The following is a 21,210-nucleotide window of genomic DNA, read 5'->3' as shown; positions in this document are numbered from 1 at the left end:
CCTGACTGGCCCAAAGCAGATCCCGGCATCTGCCTCAAGACCAGCCTTCCCTCCAACAGAACTGAGATATCTCCATAATTAGAGATTCTGACAAGAGCAGTTTGGCTCCCAAATATCTGAAAGGGGCTGTTTGTTTTAAACCTTGGCACAAAGAAAGAAATAAAGATTTGTGTCCTCTGAAAGAAAGCTGTAAATTCCAATTCCACTTCTTGAGGGACAGTGTTTAGACAAGAAAAAAGCAATAAACGTGGGGCAGAAAATGCAGCTGGAGTCACAGCTCTGCTGTGGACACTGCGGGCACTAATAACTACTACGCTCCTCAGATGGTGGCGAGGAGGAAGTGCGCAAGTGAGCACAACGCACTTGGGTCTATCAGCGGCAGCTAGAGTAACACGGCCACCTGCCACCAAAGGAAGAGACTGTGAGCACACCGGTGTGGCTTCCCAGCCCGAATCGGTCCAGCAAGTTAAACTGAGGAGCTGAGAAAAGAACAGCTATTGTCCACAGCTTTATTAAGCTTGTGTTCACCTGACTGGTACGAAGGATAGCTTGATGTTCAGGAGGCAAAGGGACCATCCAGCTAGTGGGAGACCATTCCTTCATGTGTCAGCTCAGCAGTCAACCTCCAGATCCAGAGAGGGACAGGCGGCGTTGGCGAAGGTGAGACTAATACATCGCCACCCAGTCCTGCTAAGCAGGTAACTGTTGAGCCTTCAAGGCAAGAGCTGTAGGGTCTCCTCCTGTTTCTATGATGAGGGCCATCTCCACTTCTTACGAACACTCGATGGGAGAAGTAAAACCTGTGTTTGTGTGACCGGAATAGCAGCAACACGTACAGACGTGGTTCAAGCACTTGGAATGCAGATACCAAGGCAGGGAGAGGCAGCCTACTTAATACCACCCTCTCACTAAATTAAATTTATGACAAGAAGAGATGGCATGGCTTTAAAACTTGATGTTTCACCTTTATGCTGCAATCAATTAGCACACGGAGCTGTTAGATGCAAGGCCTGTGGCTTGAATGCACCCAACTACAGTGTACACCAGCCAACTTCTTGGTGATAAAACATGGAACCAAATGCTGATGGTGTTTGCACAGCACTGTAAACGAGCTGCATGCTGTGGGCTGTACCAACGGAATGCTAACATGGCGGATTATATGTTGCGTGCAGGACACAAAAACTCCAAAGGCACTGGAGGATGCGTTTTCTCCAACTTGAGTTGGAACTGTATTTTTCCTCTGAACATGCACATACCCGCCACATACTGTGTCTTACTATCTAATGGCCCACAGTACACACCTGCTTTTTAAAATCCCTCAACTGTGCATTGTACTTGGTAGCATTTGGCATAACTCAGAAATACGTGACGCATTCATATCCCTGTATTAAGGGGATTCAGAATTATACTAACTGCAGGAGCGCATAGAAACACTTGCAAAACTCTTTGGTCTTAGCATGTTTTTGCCTCTTCTAAAACAATTCTCTTACCTAAAGAGCAGGCCTGGAAAGGAAAATGTATCTGGTCTCGCCAAAGACATTGTATGGCTTTCTTAACAGATGTGAAGCAGGAGAGTGGAACTGTTAAAAGAGTAAGACTGAACCAGTTCCTGAGATTTTTCTGTTAACTAATTCAATTTCCCAGCACAGGACTCAGAATTCTCAGGTCTTCTAGGCAAAGTCAATATTGTTCTTTTATAAGGCAAAAATCATGAAAGGTGGCAAGTCTTTACGACTTACAGGAACACAGAGTACAAAGGCAAAAGAAAGGAGCTCAGAAAGACTCACAGAAGAGACCGTGTTTGCCCGGAAATCCTTGAACCAGAAGGTGGTCAGTATCTCCCAGATACAGTCTTCAGCAAAAGCCAAAGGCGTTTCATGCTGGTCAACACTGGTCCTAGCAGGTAGGGAAGGAGGACCTTGGACGCAGCTGTGTGGAGGAAAGTCTCCCTGGGCAAATATTTTCCCCACTCCGGAAAGTGGGCTTCAGCTGCTCCTGCTATACCATTTCTTTCCAGAAATATGAAGGATTTTTAAACACAACCAAGCCTATGATGAGCGCTACAGCCAGTATTAGGGAGAAGAGGACCATGAGGAAGACATAGGTGGAGTGGGAGAGAGGGGCAGTCACTGGCTGCTCAGCTGGGATCATGTTGGTCAGGTTCAGCATGTAGCCCAAGGTCCATCCAGCGCTGTTGCCCTCGATCTGCAGAGATTGAGGGAAAAATCTGTTATTTGTGGTCCAAGGAGATAAACTACAGCTTTCGTGCAACTTCACTATAACACTGAGCAACCAGTAAATGGAGGGCACCCTGTGCTTTTATCTAAATTGATTAATTTTATATTCTATTCTGAGAATTTGGTTATGGAGAAAATGGCAGCAAGAGATTAAAAGAGAGTTTGGAACTTCACTACTATATTCCTAAAAGTTCAGAAAGGAATTTGGTGAATAATCACTCAGTTTTCCTGGCTAGAAAATCTTAACTCAAATAAACCATTAGAGCATCACATTCTTATATTCTTGGTCATATAAATGAGGGAGGTGAGAAGATAGATGAGGGGAGATGACAGGAAACAGAGAAAAAGCTATGGGAATGATAGTTGTGGGCCTTTAATAACCTGATAAGGCAGGAAATTTATCCATATAAAATGCAAAACCTGGAGTTAATCTTAGCAAGCCAATCTTATTTTATAGAAGTTGGAAGACTATGCACACAAGAAAAGTTTCTTATTAAATAGTAAAAACATGCTCTGATCTTCCCATCTTCCTAGGAATACTTTCCATTCACCTGGAATATGGATGGTCTTTGAATAACATGAAATGTTTTTATTACACAAATTACCCATATTCATGGTAGAAAAAGGAGATACAGATAAGCCTAAAAAAAATCAAAACCATCCATACTTAACCACCCAGAAATTGCTGCTGTTTTCATTTTGTGGCCTATTATTCCAGTTCTCTCTGAATGCTATTTTAAAAAAAAAAAAAAGTGGAATGACACTTCTATAAAATAATTTATCTAAAAATCACTTGTGAGCATCATTCCAAGTCTCTTCAGATACTTCTCCATCAATTCCACGGCACCATCACTGGCACGAGCCTCACACATTCGCTTTTACTTACTATCACCCAGTTATTTTATCCTAGAAATGGAGTAAGTAGACAAAGTGATGTGCACATTTTAAGTCTCAGTGCATATTGTCAAAACTAATTCCCAGGGCCGGGGAGGTAGCTCAATGGAATAAGTGCTTGCCCGGCAAGTACAAGGTCCTGAGTTTGATCCCCGGCACCACCAAAAAAAAAAAAAAAAAAAAAAAAAAACCAAAAAACTAATTCCCCAACATGTTATATACCACTTCATGCTCTAACCAATATTATATTGAAGTTTCCTCTGAGGCCAAACTCATCAACATCATGAGGTAGTAACTTGTAAAAGGACAAATGTGCTCATTATGTGTGCCTAAGTTGTACCAATAAACTTAATCAGATTTTTAAAAGGTTCACTTTTGACTGTGAGGGGATGGAAACCTCCTCTGACTGCGCGTGCTAAGGAAGGCTTAGGAATACTGGATCATGCACTGGAGTTAAAGACAACAAAACAGAGGGCCAGCAAGACAGCTCAGTGAACTAGAGTGCCGCTTAGGCAAGCTTAGGCAAAGCGCAGCGACCGTGGTTCGATCCCTGGCACCACATGCCATGCCTGCCCCGTCCCCAGGGCAGGCTGAGCCGGCCAGAGTCCAGGCGTGGTGGTGCATGCCTGTAATCCCAGAGCTGGGAGGCTGAAAACAGAGGATCACGAGTCTGAGCTGCATAGTGAGATCCTGCAACAACCAAATACATTAAAAAAAAAAAAAAAAATAGAAAATAGAAAATAGGACTTCCCTGGATGTCACTCATAACTTTCTCATAGATCCTTCAAAATCTTACAAAATACACTTTGTTGGAGGAAGTCTGGAAGATCCAAACAAGAAAAAGATAAAAATTTGAATTTTAGCAAGTTAGCAACAAAAAGGGTGCACTGGATTTTTGGGGCTGCCACACCCTCTGCTTTGGTGCCTTTCTTTCTTGAGATCACTACATTTTTTTCACAGCTGCACCATAACTTCATTTAGTGTAGAAAAAGCCAAAACTGATGGCGCTTAACAGAATATACAGAGAACAAAGTCAGAGAATGCAAAGTGCCCCCAAAGCGTTCTGGTCTATGTTGGTTCCTTCAAAGTTACCAAACTTCTGTAAAAGAACTCTTGTAATAAAAAAGACCAAATTCAAGATGGAAGTTCAGTTACCAATCCTGACAATCTAGACAACAGAAATTCTGACTGTAATATCTGATATAAACACCACGGATAAGTAGAAAACACAAGAGTAAGAAAAGCAATCACTGGGGCTGGGGAGACGGCTCAGTAGAATAAGTGCTTCCCTGGCAAGCTCAAGGGCCTGAGTTCAATCCCCAGTTCCGCGAAAGAAAGAAAGAAAGAAAGAAAGAAAGAAAGAAAGAAAGAAAGAAAGAAAGAAAGAAAGAAAAACTATCACTGAAAATATTGCACAAACCCATCTGTTTCTTCCATATTTGCTTTTTTTTTTTCCCCCGGAAGCAGGGATTGAACGCAGGCCCTTGCGCTTGCCAGGCAAGCGCTTATTCCACTGAGCCATCTCCACGGCTCCCATACTTGCTTTATTCTTAAAAGGCTGAAGTCATTTTACCATTAGTGGGCATGCGTTTAAAAACACCAAGACACACTGCTCTTACTAGTCTTCAAGGGGTGCCACAGCCGAGGAGCACCTGCAGGTGGCGCTATGGTGAAGCACAGCCCTGAGCTGCGTCGGCAGCACTCACACTAAGCCTGGCTTCGCAGCAATGAGCCCACTTACAGCCACTCGGTGCTTTTCTCTCCACGGGCTTACAGGTTTGTCAACCTTTGTTGGCAACAACTGAAAAAGCCTCTGCTACTTACAAGAAACTATGATCAATCGTCCTTTTCTGGCATGGAGTAGGGACTTTGGGGAGCGATTCTGAGTCAGCATACAAAACCACTGTGGTTACTAAAATCTGTTATCCTACTTTAATTTCATGTTTTTGTTCTTGTTTTATAAAAATTCCTCTCTATTCTGCGGGCAGAAAGGTGCTTCTGAGAATTCAGGCAGCTCTCCTTAGAGAAGGACCCATACCTAATTGACATCCCAGAAGGGGCTGAATGGTAGAGCAGAACGGGCCAAAACTTGACTCTCGGCTTTCCCAAGGCACCATTTTAGTCACCATCACCCAACTTTCCCACAACCAGCCGGTTACCCAAATTACCTCGCGCATAAATTCAATGTCCTTAAAGGAACTGTCTGTAAAATGATAGCCTTGCAGGAGGAGGGAGAGGATGTAGGTACCCGCAAAGCAGTATTCACTGAGGAACTTCTCGTGCACTTCAGGAAAAGATGTCCTTACCTAGAATAAAGCAAAAGGACTATCACGCTTGCAGGAAAGTCACACTTGAGAGTTGCTGTGGCTTAGACTTGCAGCACCCACCACAGCCACGCATCAGTTTGGTTGTCATCTGATGACATTATCAGGAGGTAACAGAACCTTTAGGAGGTGAGGCCTAGTTGGAGGCAGGAGGAGCTTTGGAGTGTGCTCCTGAAGGCCATATCCTGTCCCCAGTCCTTTTTTGGTCCTCTTCACGTCCTGGCTGCCACAGGGAGAGCAGGATTCCTCATGGCGTATTTCCACCATGACTGATGTCTTCACCACAGGTCCAAAAGCTGCTGGGTCAAGCAGCCATCAGCTGGAACTGTGGGCCAAGATAAATCCTTCCTCCTTGAAGTTGATTCTCTTTGGCATTTTGTCATAGAAATCACTCTCTTTTTCACTATTAGACCTGATTAAAGACAGGACAGAGCCTCGACTCATGTGAAACTGAAGCCCAACTTTCCCACAGGCTCTGTGAATGGGACAGCGCTTGCCCGTGGGTGCTGGGGGACTTCAGTGTCTCCTGAGGAAGGATTTCCCCCAAGTTTTCTCTGTGATACTGACAGGTATTCAGGTGGCAGGCAGAGTTCCTATTGTCGAGGACAGTGATGGCGAACCTTTCAGAGCTCTCAGTGATTCAAACAGCCCACTGTGGCACATGTGCCTTAGCTTCACCACCACTGGTCTACCACGTTAAGAAGCAGCTTATTTTATTTATTTGTTTGTTTGTTTTTGTATTTTAGTACAGGGTCTAAGGGTCTCACTACACAGATCAGACTTATAGTTTTTCAGCCTCCCAAGTGCTCGGATTACAGGTGTGCGCCACCACGCCCAGTCTCAATTGCCCTCTCAGCACACCCGGGGGGCAGGGCCCGCACAGCACCTCGAGGATCGAACCCTAGTCCCTGTGCCTGCCTAAGCAGGTGCTTTAGTCCACTGAGCTATCTGGCTGGCCCTAATTTTAGTATCTCTTCTCATCTCCTAAATTTTGTGCTCCACAATCACTAACATAGTAAGAGTTGTGCAAAATATTGCATGAAAGGATCTATTAATATTTCCTTAATCAGAGATTCCCATATGTTCTTGACCAGACTTCAGCTCAGAGCCTCAAGCATATTAAGAGAATAATGTTCAAAATTAGTCCCTGGACTGACAGCATCAATATCTTCTGGGAGGTTTATGATTCTTGTTTGGCTCCAGAACTACCAACTCATAATTTGCATTTTACTCTGATTCCCAGGTGATTTGTTTGTACAGTAGTTTGAGAAACACAGTTCCGTAAACATTTTTTTGTTTTGTTTTCCCCTACTGGGAATTGCTCACAGTGAAAAAGAGTGTCAACTTTCACTGCTATTCTTCAATATATCACCAGGAGTCATAGCAAGAACAGTTAGGCAAGAGAAAAAAACAAAGAGCACCCAAATAGAATAGGAAGAAGTCAAATTATCTGTGTTTGCAAACATCATGATTTTATGCATAAATAACTAAACATCCCATCAAAAAGTTGTTTAAACTCATAAATCAGGTAAAGTTAAAGCATATAAAAATCAGTCTATAGGGGCCGGGAGATGGCTCAGTAGAATAAGCGCTTCCCTGGCAAGCGCAGGGGCCTGAGTTCAATCCCTGGTTCTGCAAAAAAAAAAAAAAAATCAGTCTATAAAAATAGTAGCATTGGGCCGGCGAGATAGCTCAGACAAGCGCAGGACCAGGGTTTGATCCCAGGCACCACGTCAGGCCAGCCCTGCCCCTGGATGCACTGAGCCAGCCACTGAGACTGGGCATGGTGGCGCACAGCCATAATCCCAGTGCTGGGGAGGCTGCAAATAGGAGGATCACTCTGAGTCCAAGCTGTGCAGTGAGACCCTGTACCAAATACAGAAAAATCAAAAAACAAAACAACAACAAAAAAGTAGCATTTTTGTGGAATTAAAGGAATGGCTATTCTCAACTCTAATCACTTGCTTGAAGTTACATCTGATCGATGATTGATTGATTGAGACAAGACCTCAGTACAAACTTCAGACTGGCCTTGAATTCGGTATGTTGCCCAAGCTGGCTTTTAATCTGGAGCAATCTTCCTGCCTCAGCCTCCCACTGTTGGGATTATAGGTGTGCATAAACAGGCCTGGGCCAAGTTACATGTATTTTAGCCATGAACATTTTTGTTGTCATTTAAATATCATCCCATATGTTTCTCCTTCTCCTTCTCCTTCTCCTTCTTCTTCTTTTTTTTTTGAGGTACTGGGGAATCAAACTCAGAACCCTGCACTTGCCCGGCAGGCACTTACGCAGCTGAGCCATCTCCCCAGCTATTTTTTTTCTTTACATTCTTTATACTTCAGCTTTCTCATACAAGAGAAACCATGTGATATTTATGCTTGTGTGTCAGAACTATTTCACTTCACGTTATGGCCTCCGGGTGTATCCATTTCCCACAGACGGCTCCAGTTTATCCCTCGGTATGGCAGAGCCGCGCCCCACGGTGTGCGCCCCACACGTAGCCAGCTCCCAGGGCTCAGCTGGTATCATCGTGCCGCTGCAAACATTAGTGTGCGTGCAGCACTGAAGTGATAAAAGGTGGTAAGAAACAGGGAGGCAGAGTCTGGGGAGAAGGGAAGGCAATCTGGGGAGAAGGGAAGGAAGGGGAGAAGGGGGACCGCAAAGGACCAAGATGCAGGATTATGTGTACCAGGCTCCCACGATTAATTACTATGGATCAGAAACATATACGATAAAATTTCAGAACAGAACCCCAGCTTCTCAGGAAGAAGTTCTGAGAATGAGCAAATGAGATTATATGAAATTAAAAGGCCTCTGCACAACAAAAGCAACAACCAAGTGAAAAGACAACATATGGAATGGAAAAAAATTTGCCAGCAATTCTTCAGTTTTAGGACTCATATCTAGAATATGTAGAGAATTCAAAAAAAATTGGACCCTTAAAATAAAAGATCCAATCAAAAAATTGTTAAGCAAAATGAATAGAAGCTTCACAGAAAAAAACGTATAAATGGTAGACAAATTGTGTGAAGAAATGCTCGTCACTGCTGGCCATTATAGAAATGCAAATTAAAACAATACTGAGGGCTGGGAAGATAGCTCCATGGTCTAAGCACCTGCCTGGCAAACACAAGGCCCCAGGTTCAATCCCCACTACTGCATGCTGAGCTGGCCCCAAAACTGGGCATGGTGGCACATGCCTATAATCCCAGGGCTGGGGAGGCTAAGACAGGAGGATCACTATGAGTCTGAGCTGCGTAGCAAGACCCTGTACCAAATAAATAAATAAAAATTTAAAAAAATTGAGATTCCTCAGAAAGTATAGCCATCATCAAGAAACCAAGTAATAACAAATGCTGGAGAGGCTGAAGGGATTGCTGGGAAATGCTGGAGAGCCGCTACACTGCTGCTGGGAATGTAAACTAGCACAACTGTTATGGAAATAACCATGGAAATTCCTCAAAAATCTAAAATTAGAAATTCCACTGGGCCCAGCTATTCTTCTAGGTATTTTCCTGAGTCAAAGACATCATATTACAGTAATGTGATATATATCTATATCTATATATATATATTCATGTTTATAACAGTATAATCCATAAGGTCTAAATCTTGGAAGCTCCCCATATATGCATCAACAGATAAATGGAGAAAGAAAATGTGGTATTTACATACAATGGAATTCTGATCTGCCATAAAGAAAAATAAATCGGAGTCATTTGCAGGTAAATGGACACACTTAAGACCATAATGTCAAGTGAAATAAGTCAGACACACAAACTTAAATACCACATGGCTTCTCTTATTGAGACCCAGAGTAAAAACAAAGAGCAAAATTTAAGATAGATATAGGAAGTAGAGAAATAGGTCTTTTTCAAAAGGGAAAGTGATCCAGAGACAGGACGGAGGAGAGGGATAGGGGACAAAGAGAAAGGAATTGGGAGGTGTCCTGTACATGGACCAGCTCCACAGAGGGAATGTAAGCATTGTGCCCTGAAAGCACATACAGAAGGAATGGAAGAAGGGACCCAAATATGGAAGGGGGGAGGGGCTACTTAATCAGTGATATATGTGTATATACAGACAGATATGATATGTTGGAGTGTCACATTATACCAATAAAATGTACAGTTATTGTGTATTAATCAGTCAAGAATAAAATGAAATTCAGTAAAATTTGAATTGGGGGAAACTGAGAGGGACTTTGAGGATGCCCCTTCTTTGCTTGTGAAAAGAAACAGACGTATCTGGCTCTGCCTTTGTTTTGATCATCACAGAAGCCACAAAAATCTTTATTTTTCCCAGATCCGGGGCTGAACCCAGGGAGATCTGAGCTGTATCTCTCACCTTTTAAATTTTTTTTTTTTAATTTTGAGAGAGACTTATGAGGTTGCCCAAGCTTGCTTTGACCTTGCGGTCCACCAGCCTCAGCTCCTGAGTACTTGGGATTACAGCTATGTGCCACCACACCTGGCCACCGTAGCCATCTTGTGCCCATTAGGATAGAGGTAGGACAACCTCACTGAAGAAGCAATGGCTGAAAGAGAAGCGAGCTGCTGGCCTCTTTCCAACACCTGCGTCTCTTCAGACTTCATTTTAGGTAAGAAACATGCAATCTGGTTCAAGTCCCTGTACACCAGATTATCAGCTCAGTTGTGAGTCCGCCTCGTGGGCTTCCCTGACACGTTCAGAGCACTGTCGCCCAGCACGAGGGTAAGAGCAGACTCCTGTCTTCTGTACTCCTGAGGGCGCAGGGCAAGTGCTGTGCCTCTTCACTTACCTCCTGCCAAGGCCTAGAGCAATACTTTCTCATTGTCTCACTCATCATTTCCTGAGAGATGACTTTCGTTGATGTCAAGTTTAAAAATTGCATCACAAAGTAGAAAGCTGAAAATGCCTGCAAGAGAAAAACGTCAGCTTAGGTAGCTGTTTCCAACATAGAGGGACGCTGACCCGATCCCTTTGGGGGCTGACTTTTGCCTTAAGAACAGCAAAGCTGCCTTCTATCTAGCAATTTCCTGCAGCAAACAAATATTATGCTTTAATTCTACATAAAATAAGCCCAATGTCATTTTTATGTGTACATACATAACCTATACCTAGAGTGCATACATCTTAATCTTTCTTAAGAAATTTTGTTTCCTTGTGCCTGTAATCTCATCTTTCATGAGGCTAAGGTAGGAGGCACAGATTAATTTGAAGCCAACATTAATTTGAGGCTACCCTGTCCCAAAACAAAGAAAAAGAAAAAAGAAATGTTGTTTCCTTCTTTAGCGTGATCTCTCCACCGCTTTCAGTCCAGTTTTCTAGTAATGTAGCTAACACTTTGATCAGGTTTCCAGGAACAAAGCTAGAAATCCGTGGCTGAGGTGGCACGTGCCTGAGCCCGGCACACCGGAAGCAGCGCTGAGGCAGAACGACCACAGGTCTGAGAACAGCCTGGGCTGCTCAGTGGCTTAGCAAGACCTTGTCTCCACAATAAAAAGGGGGTGGGGATGTAGCCTAGTGCAAAGGCCCTGGGCCTAACCCCAGAAGGGAGGGGAGCAGATGGGAACGGAGAAGAGGGGGGGGGAGGGGAAAGAGAGAGAAAAGGGGCAAGAAAGCATGGGGGTGGGCAAGGAAAGAAAGAAGAAGAAACACCTGGGAACTTAACTCAAGGCCAAATCAAATTTGTTCATAATGAAGTTAAAAAGGTTTTGTTAAATCATTCTCCAAAAGTCCAATCAAACTGTATCAACTGTAATTTGAAATATAAGTTAAATGCAGCACTTGTGGTCACAGGCAAACACAGACAGGCGTTGCAGACGTTCTGTATGTTCTCTGTTTTGTGGTTCTGGAGCCAGGGAGCACCCGGCTGCATACCTGGTCCTGATTATTATTTGGACTCAGGGCCTCACTTTGTTTCCCAGGGTGCACTCCGCCTCAGGCTCTGGAATAGTGTGGCTATTACAGTTTTATATAACAATCCTGCCCTAGGCCAACTGCTTGGCTTGCCCCTCCCTCACGCTTAGTTACTCATTCTAACTTGCTTCTCTTACAACTTGTGTGCTTCCATTAGTAGGTATTAGGCTGGCTCTGCCTCGGCAGGAAGCGCTTTAGAGACACGGGCGGGCAGTTTCCATCTTAGGTCATCGGCCTCCGGCACGTGTCTGCTTCTAGCGCCATAGTTCTATATTTTTGCAGTCACTGACACCAATGGGAACATTCATGTCCAACGAGTGTTCAGTTTGGGATCATGCTTTGACTTTCATCTCTATGTTCTATATTTTTTTTTAGTCTAATGTTAAGGGCTCTTACTCTGGGAATTATAGGTCCACTTTTAAACTGAAGTCTTTAAAACTGAATTCAAAAGCTTTGACCTACCTCTCCATACCCATTTTTCTGCTTGGAAGATCTTTAGCTTTCATCAGAGTCTCAAGAGAAACTTGTTATTTTTTGCAGTTGAGAATGACTACTCTACAGAAAACATTCTGCTAAGTGAGATAAAAGTACAGCTATTAGGGCTGGCCAAATAGCTCAGCAGATTAAAGCGCCTGCAAGCAGGTGCAGGGCCCAGGGGTTTGATCCCCGGGGCTGCCCGGACCCGTCCCCAGAGCATGCTAAGATGACAATTGAGACTGGGCATGGTGGTGTGTGCCTGTAATCCCAGCTCTTGGGAGGCTGTAAACAGGCAGATCACTACAAGTCCGATCTAGTAGTGAGACCCTGAACACCCTGTAGACTCTTCCCTAAAATACAAACCAAAAAAAGAACAGCTATTGTATGAGTTCACTTATAGGATGGCATCTGAAATAGCCAAATGCATTCAGAAAGCAGAATGGCAGCAGCACCAGTGGCTGAGGGACACAGAAAGAGGGGAGCTGATGTTTTCTTTGGTGACTGCAGACTATCAGTTTAAGAAGATGACAGCGGTACACAGGTGGACAGTAGAGTGGACTGCAGCAACAGGTAAGCAGGAAGTGCTGCAGAGCTGCACACTTCAAAAGAGTTAAAATGAGGAATCTCATGTTTTATCACATGCATGAAAAGGAGAAGTAAAATGACTGGTTTAGAAAGCCTCAATAATTTGCTTCTAGTTTTTGCCTTGGTTAACAGCTTATGATTTAGAATTCTTTCTTAAAATAGAGTTGAATATGTAATATGCAATCATATAACAATGCCATTCTATAGGAATAGACAATATTATAAATTTAGTCTGCTATTACAAAGATCTGAATCAAATCTAAAGAAATGTCTTAATTTCTTCTACTGTCAATATTTTGGAAATAAGTATGATAAGGACCATACTTTTATATTCTCCCAAAAATAAACGTGTAAAAATAGACCATTTCTTTGTAGCCACAGCATATATCACATCTTACAATTAAAATCTAAAGCAAATTTTGCTAGGTGAGCTGTGTATATGGTTTTTATTTTTCTTAGACAATTGTGCTCCAGAATAAAGTCACGTATTTCTCTTGTCTTACTCAGGTACTAATTCATTCTCATTCTTTCTTTCTTTGCTTTTTCCTTTTTCACTCCATCCACTTGTCACTTTTGTGGACGCCTTCGTGTGTCATGGCTTGCGTGGTAGCTTTCCCTTATATGTTTTTCAAATATTCACCAGACATTGGATTAATATCTAACATGGCCCCTTAAATCCATAGGAAATTCTCTTCTATAATGGATCATTCCTTATACAAACATGGATTAGAATTCAACTGACAAAATTTAAGTTGTTGATGGGATAGGATGGTAGTGTTTAGGGGTTTTTTTCGTTGATTTATATACATTGTATAATGAAAAAATAATCTTAACCTATTCTTAAAATTTATTTATTTATTTATTTGATACAGGGTCTCACTATGCAGTTCAGACTTGTGGTGATCCTCCTATGTCAGCCTCCCCAGTGCTGGGATTACGGGCGTGCACCACCGAGCCATTTTGGCGTCTGGGACAGTGTGCCCGGGATTTCAGAACCAGCACAGCATGCCATTACTGGGGATCAAACTCGGGTCCTTGAGTTTGCCAGGCAGACACTTAGACCTCAGTGCTATCTCCCAAGCCCCTTGAACCTATTTAGAATGTTTTCATTTTAATTGCAAGAATTATACTGAATGACCAAAAAAATTTAATACACCAGGAAAAAAATTGCTCAGAATCATAGATTACAAGGTCATGTCACTGAGTCTTCATGTAGCTGTAATGAGTCCTTTAAAGGAAAACAAATCATCCTGACTGTACGGACGGGCGGGCTGTGGGGACTCAGAGCAGCTGTTCTTCTGCCAGAATGGGTTCAAGCCAGTTCCTGAGGGACTACTGGCTCAGATCCAGGAGTTCTCCAGTCTGCCTTCTGACACCACTGACCAGCGCCCTCCAAGCTTATAGCTTGTTTTCAAAAAGTAATTCCAAGTGGCTTGTTAATAAAGCTTTTAAATAAATTTTTGTAAAGTTATTCTTTTCAACTGCTCCCGTGGAACCAACACCCCAACCTCTGTGGTCAACTATACATATGTGTGAACAAACACATTTTAAATGTTTTCTCTTTAGTTCTAGTTTTCTGCAGAATCTGCTTCTACTTTCTTGCTTACATAAACGGCATGGTGTGATCTTAAAGAATACAATTCCTAAATTATTTTGTAAGGAATTCCTAACAGACATCCTCTCTTCCTCGTTGGTGTTTCTACTTTGCTTACAGCACGGGGTTCAAGTTAGTAACCAAAGCCACAAGGCAGCTAGGCTGACCAGAATCTTGACGGTTGTTAGCACTATATTGACAGAGTTAGAACAAACTCATCAGGGTCAAATGCAGCTGTAGCAAAAACTCCTTCCTCCACGTGGGTTCTCTGTGGCTTGAGAACACCCAGTGTTCCTGGTTGTGGAAAGAATAGAAATGCAAATGCATTTTTGTTGCTGCTGCTGTGGCAAATAGCTCTGCTTCAAGTCTGAGACGTTTGGAATGAGAACTTCCCAGAGCAGTGGCAATGTAGACTTCAGACTGACAGGAGAAAGAAAGAAACCTCCGAGGGGCTCGTCTGGGGCTAGGACATGTTAGCTTTTCCTCTTCGCCACGGTGGGCAGGGCCTGGACTTGCACATCCACAAGTGCCGACTGTTACAGTTCAGGATTTTTTTGTTGCCTGGTTGCTGTGATGTTGGTGGCCTGGACCAAGCACGGGTGGGCACGATATGAGCCCTGAAACTGGCAAATGCCACCAATCAGCCCCCATCTACTGAGAACTTGTGGTTAGATATTTATCAGTCAGGTCTCTGTCTGATGTGTATAAAATAATATTACCATCCCATTATTATTATTATTATTATTATTATTATTATTTTCAGAACCGAGGATTGAACTCAGGCCCTTGTGCTTGACAGGGAAGCGCTTATTCCACTGAGCCATCTCTGCGGCCCACATCCCCCTATTGTAAAAGTGTGATAAAAAATAAGTTCAGTGTTTTAAAAAATTTAAATCTTAGTACTGTCAAAGACACCTTGGCAGGAATGATGGGATACATGTTTTCAAAGTAAGGGAAGATATTTAAGACATTTTGAGGGGAATTAGTGGCTATGTCTTTTACTATGACATTTTTATAAATTTAAACATTGAGGGAAATTGTCTCTAAAATAAAAACATTACAGCTGGGCAGGGTGGTACATGCCTATAATTCCAGGAATTGGGAGGCTGAGGCAGGAGGGCTGGGCCAGCCTGGGCTACATTATGGGTTCAAAGCCAGCCTGAATACATAGCAAGACCCTGTCTCAAACCAGACTAACAAACCATCACAGTGTGTCTTCATCCATCATGATCACTAGATGTAGCCAAATGTGACTTCCAGCTCGTCCTCAAAATTAGAGTGACCTTGAAAGGTAAATTTTTAAAGCTATTTCATGCTATCAAGGTAGCCATGACAGTGCAACTAAAGACATTCACAAAGAAAACTTTCAAAACTGTTTGAGAAAGTGGCAACAATGATGGGTAAGTGAGTTCAAAAAAAGGGGAACATTTTGAGGATGATTAGTAACATCTTTTTTATTGTAAAATTTTTTAAAAATTGATAGTTTTTAAAAAAATGTATTGGGGGGGCCAGGGAGATGGCTCAGTAAAATAAGCGCTTCCTTGGCAAGCACAAGGGCCTGAGTTCAGTCCCTGGTTCCGCCAAAAAAGAAAGAAAGAAAGAAAGAAAGAAAGAAAGAAAAGAAAAGAAAAGAAAAGAAAAGAAAAGAAAAGAAAAGAAAAGAAAAGAAAAAATGTATTTGGTCTAGAGTCTCACTACGCAGCTCAGACTCCTAGTGATCCTCCTGTTTTCAGCCTCCTCAGTGCTAGGATTACAGGTATGTGCCCCTACACCCGGACTCAGTCACTGACTCAGTGTGCCACCAGGGTGGGTTGGCGCAGCATGAGGGACCGGGGATGGAACCCTATTCCCTGCACTTGCCAAAGCAGGCACTTAGTTTGTTGAACTATCTCAGCAGTCCTAGAATTTTTAAAAATGTAAACATTAACCATTGCGTGAACTAAGCAACTGCACTGAACAGCAATGTGTAATACAAGGGTCATGCTCAGAATGCCTGTCATTCTAGTCTTTTAAATACATACTGCTTGTCATGTCATATCAATTACTGCTATACTATCTATCAAGTAAATGTTTGTCTTTTTAAAAAAGGTAATAAATGAAAACAAGAGACAAGAAAAAAAATGTCATAGGAATGTCCTGCTACAGTGCTGCATATGGTTAGAGTTCTCAATTTCTGTGTAAAAATATGTAATTTTTAAAAATATTTGTATTTATTCTTTTTTTCTTCACATTCTGTAGGGATTTAAAGTTTAACATATCAATACTTATTGGAATATACTTATTCCATGCTATGTCTAAGATGTTTGATATTCAGACAGATAGTGAGGTTAAGCTCAACTGCCTATGTTATAGGGTAATAACATTAAGCTTCTCTTCTGGAGGGTTAACAACTTAAGTTTGCAGACCAAAAATTAGAGCAAAAGAAGAGCTACAAGGACAGCCAACATTTTGGCCCTAGCCTTTCAAGGTCAGTGAGGACTCAGGACATAAGAGAATCTGTACTGTAACATCCTGTAACTCAGTGATGTCCCAAATTTTCTGATCAAGGAGATTATGGGGCCACAGAGGAAAGTGGTCAATGATGTATAGTGTGCCTAAGGAGAGTCACATGGAGAGAAAACATTCTCTTAGGCTTTCACAGAGAGCAAAATGGTCAAGCAATGGCTGTGACTCATCCACATGGCTGACACTTCCAAAGGATCTACAAACTGCAGTACAGGATTTCAGGATAACTCCTGAGGGAATTTGACTGACCTTGTCAGATACAAAAGTTACATTTCTTGTTACATAGATCTTGCTTTATCTTGGTCTTAACCATCCAGCAGAAAAGTATAATAACGCGGTATGAAAAGTAAAGCCATCTTAATATGCTGAGCTGTAAAGGGCTCAAGTCAACAATTTCTGACATTGGCAACCCCATGGATAACCCACTACTATTGTGAACTACTAGAGTATATTGGAATATTTTACTGAATTCACACACCTATGATATTTAAATGGCAATGGAATACCCATCTCTGACAAAACTAAACAAAAAATGGGGATACAAATGAAGGACCATTTTGTATCTGTATATACAAAATAGGATAGATATACAGCTACTTTCTCTTAATTCAATGAGAAGAAAGATTTGTACTAACAGTGTTTTAACAGGATATCTTGTCTGCATCTTGTACTATGAATAATCACTACAAAGACAACAATAGGCAATGCATTAATTATTGAAACTGTCCTATTAATCAGTTTTGAAACTGTCTCATTGCTACTTGTTTCTCAATAAAATTAATTTTAAAAAATTAACCATTGCTTCTGGTTACACATCTTAGGTAATAACCACCACCCCCAATTTATAGAAGGAATTATAGAGCGAACATAAAAAGTCTTGAAGCAGAAAAACTGCCGAAGCAGGACAAGACACGAGTAGTGCTGACCTTGAGCATGTATCCAGAAAAGAAACGTGCTGTTCTGAGGAAATCAATAAGCTAAATGAGCCACTGAGCTGAGCTTTAGAAGGCGCTGAGAACCACCGTAAGGAGGGACTCAGGAACCAAATAGAAATGTCTTGGGGCCGGGGAGATGGCTCAGTGGAATAAGCGCTTCCCTGGCAAGCGCAAAGCCTGAGTTCAATCCGTGGTTCCGCCAAAAAAGAAAAAAAGAAAGAAAGAAAGAAAGAAAGAAAGAAAGAAAGAAAGAAAGAAAGAAAGAAAGGTCTCTGAGGTGCTCAAGACCCCAATGCTATTTTGCAGCCCCTTCGTGTCTGTCTCTCTGTTGGGTGAATCGCATTCAAAGGTAAGGAATTCTATCCCCTGAGGAAGAAAGCTTAGCTGAAATTTGAAGGCAGGAATTGATCCATGTTTCCCAGAATGCAAAGCTTTCAAAGAAGTTCAAAAGTAAACATATGGGAGATACTCGCTTTCTCTCAGACTTATTTCTCAGCACTGTCAAGAGTGAAAAAGTCTTGGCTATCTCAAGCAGCCCTAACTATGTGTTTCTCTCTTATAGTATCCTCCTTCCTTTTCTAAAAGTTTAATTCAAGGAAAGGATGGGCTCTGGCCCCCAAAACCAAAAAAAAAAAAAAAAGAAAGAAAGAAAAGAAAACCAATGCCAGTTCAACCACACAGCATTCAAGTGAGGCTCTAGTTTGTTCTGAATCTGGGTTTGGAGCCAACTAACAAGCCCATGTTATTCTGTCTGCCATCGTCCTGGGGTGTACGTCCCTCAGGGACTTGAGGTGTCTATTGGCACCTCTACGTAATGAAAGCGGCGTGCAAGAGAGCCCTCTGGGCTCCAGTCCTGCTGTGCCTTTACATGTGAAGATACGATGCCTGCAGCTAGCTGCGAGAGAAAAATGAACCCTATTACTTAAATCCTCAATAGACGCATTGCATACCTTGCAACCGAAATTATCTTACCTAACATGCCTCACCATTTCACAGACTTACCCCAAAATTTCCTTTAACTGGTGGCAAGAAAATCCCGTTGAAGGCACACTGGCTGTACGGGCAGTAACTGGTATTGAAGAGCTCAAGGACGCTTTGCCTGCACTGTTGGTAGTTTCCAGTACCCTGGATTTGAAACTCATCAAACGGCAGAGTCTTTTCATATCTCTTTGCGCAGGGAGACGTGTAAAGCTTACTAACATTCACAAGCTTCGCATAACCAAGGTGAAAGCATGGGTCCTTGAGGATTCCATTACTTGAAACCTAAGTGGAAAAATCTTTTGAAAGACTCTTGTGTGAATGAATGGTTAGGGCACAAAAGATGCAGTCTGACCTCACGGCTGCGTAAGGGGTGTGTGGCCTGCCCGGCCCCAGGAATGGCATCAACACGTTCTTGCTCTGCTTTTTTTGTCTTTGGGAATAAGTAAGAAAATAGATTTGTGTAACAAGTACCAAAAGTGGTGCAGACAGAAATGTGCCAGTATATTTACAGAATGCTGATATATCAAAAGTTGGGCCTAGAAATGTCATTAGTTAGGAATGTGCCTGAGTGTTTACTCCTATTGGCAGAGGTCAGGAGCAGAGTCACAAAGAAGGCTCTCAAGGCTCTCCACACAGCGAACCTCGGGAAGTAGTCTAAAGGTCTGCACACCCCTCTTTTCCCTCCTCATTACAGAGGGGACCAGAAGCCCCAAGAATTAGAAGGTACCTTAGGTCCTTTAAGCCAGTAACATCAAAGTGGTTTTTGATCTCTAGCCCCCAAAAGAAGAAAGTAGGCGGTAGTGAATAAGAAGCTTAGTGGAACCTTGAGTCTTGGTGGCCTCTCTCACTTCTCTGTGTCTCTCTATCTCCCTCTCCAGCCTCTCCTTCATGGTGTGCATCTCACTGATAGTAGTTTTGAGAGCCAGAGGGAGAGAGTCATGGGGGAGCAGAGAACTACTTGTCCTCTTAGTGGAGGCAAAACAGCTGGAGATGACAGCCTCACTCTGTGTTTATTTCTGAGGGTGTGCCTGGAACTCCCATGATGCCCAGTGTTTAGCTTGTCTTTTTTAAATGCAGAAACAATCTAGGAACAAAATCTAAATAGTTGATTGATAAATGCATTTTCTCTGAAGTATGTTTTTTCCTTTTTCTCTCCAGGTCATTACTAACAACCTTGCTTGCTATAGTTTGTAGAAAAGGAAATTTAAAAAGTAGTCTAGAAAGACATTTCCTCTTGAACAAACTCTAGCATGCAACTTTCATTACCCACACTGGTGAGAAATTAATTCCTGAGAAAAGATCTGAGTTGTGTCCTTGGAGACAGCGCAGCAAACAAACACAGGAGGGGATGTCTGGGTGGAACAATTTATAGGGGTCGACCAGATGTAGTTTTGTATCCTGCCTCAAAAAGGTTTGGAAAGTATAAAACCAACTTCAGACCAATTATTGAGTTAGAAAGAGAAAATAACAGGATGTGGGGGCTGGAGGACCAGATGTGAGGAGCGTAGGTCTGAATCCATTTATACTCGCCTCAATGTCCTTGGCCAGTTTCTGCTGGAGCGCTTCATCCTTCCCATAGCACAAGAAGCTGTGTGTATACACGCTGTAGTCCTTACCATAAAGGCGAAAATTTATAAAGTTATCTGGGGACTCAGCAGTGTGGCTTTCAGGTGCAAACGTGATCTGTGTAGAAGCCCCCCCGAGGTCCATAGCTCCAAAGGTGCTCTGTCTTTCTCCTGCCATTAGGCCGAGCCATTTCGATTTCTGAAAGAGAATACATACCAAATGCTGAGAGCCCCTGTCCTGCTTTTCACACTATATTTTTTAAACACAGATGCTTCCTGGGCTAGAGAGATGGGCAGAAAGGTCAGGCAAAGCTCGCAAGGTTTCCGAGTCTGCAGGAAAGCAAAGGCAAGGAAAGAAGGCTCCGAAAGCAGCAACGCCAAGGAGGGTAACTAGCACTTCCAAGCAAAAGCGCTGGAGCCAGGCAGAATCACACGCAAAGCCCGACTCAGTCAGTCGCAGCTGAACAATCACCCTAATTCTTAGGCATCAATACAGGCTCTTTCAAAAGGAGAGTTGGGGTGGACTGACAACTGGTGATCAACTTTTAACACCCAGCTGATCTGGACCAGCGTGGTTGGTGCTGGATGTGGGTGCCCCACCTGGGGATTGCTGCCAACCACATAAAAAGAAGAACTGAAGAAGGGGGTGCGGGGGACTGTCAGGGAGCTGATTTCTTGGAGTTGTGTCCTGCTCCTGCAGGAGCTTGTCATGCTGGCTTTGCTGTTCTCATCTTTGAAGGAGTTCAGGACCTCGTTGTCACTGTGAGTGGCTGCAGTTCACTTTGCGGGAGCTGCGGGCCTCACTCTGAGCATCACTTTCTGGTTCCAGAAGGGAAGGTGGTGCACTGTTCCATGTTCTGGAGAAGCTCGTCACACTGGCTTTCCTGGCATGGATTAGCTGTTCTCATCAGAGGAGGAGCTTGGGACCTCACTGCCACTGAGGGCGGCTGCGGTGCTTTTCGCAGGGAGCGCTGGTGCTTGCTCTGTACGTTGCCTCCTGGCTCTAGTACAGAGCCTTCAGCCTGCTGGCACAGAGCCTTCATTACACTGGTGCAGGCTTTCTAGCCCCGCCACTGCCCTTTGGGCCCTTGCAGTGCAGATCCTTGAAGCAGGCCTGCATGAGGCATTGTCGTGGGCTCCTGGCCCCCTGCTGGACTCACGGGGAGCACTGTCACAGCACCAGGTCTGCAGCAGGACTCGTGCAGGACA

General features: G+C 43.1%; 1 protein-coding gene across 1 annotated transcript in view; it reads right to left on the bottom strand.

The window, feature by feature from the left end:
* Window positions 1-1,666: 1,666 nt before the first annotated feature.
* The window catches only part of Entpd1 (ectonucleoside triphosphate diphosphohydrolase 1), a 110,076-nt gene continuing 90,532 nt past the window's right edge, over window positions 1,667-21,210 (bottom strand). Inside the window, exons 6-10 of the mRNA XM_004625500.2 lie at window positions 19,967-20,200; window positions 18,458-18,718; window positions 10,239-10,355; window positions 5,300-5,437; window positions 1,667-2,205 (exon numbers count right to left, since the gene is read on the bottom strand). Coding sequence (XP_004625557.2) covers window positions 1,999-2,205; window positions 5,300-5,437; window positions 10,239-10,355; window positions 18,458-18,718; window positions 19,967-20,200 — 957 coding nt within the window. The 3' untranslated portion in view covers window positions 1,667-1,998. The remainder of the gene's footprint in view (window positions 2,206-5,299; window positions 5,438-10,238; window positions 10,356-18,457; window positions 18,719-19,966; window positions 20,201-21,210) is intronic.

Source organism: Octodon degus, unplaced genomic scaffold (assembly GCF_000260255.1).
Source record: "Octodon degus isolate 3935 unplaced genomic scaffold, OctDeg1.0 scaffold00010, whole genome shotgun sequence".
In the NCBI taxonomy this organism is placed as follows: domain Eukaryota; kingdom Metazoa; phylum Chordata; class Mammalia; order Rodentia; family Octodontidae; genus Octodon; species Octodon degus.
This window is presented reverse-complemented; position numbering and strand designations above follow the sequence as displayed.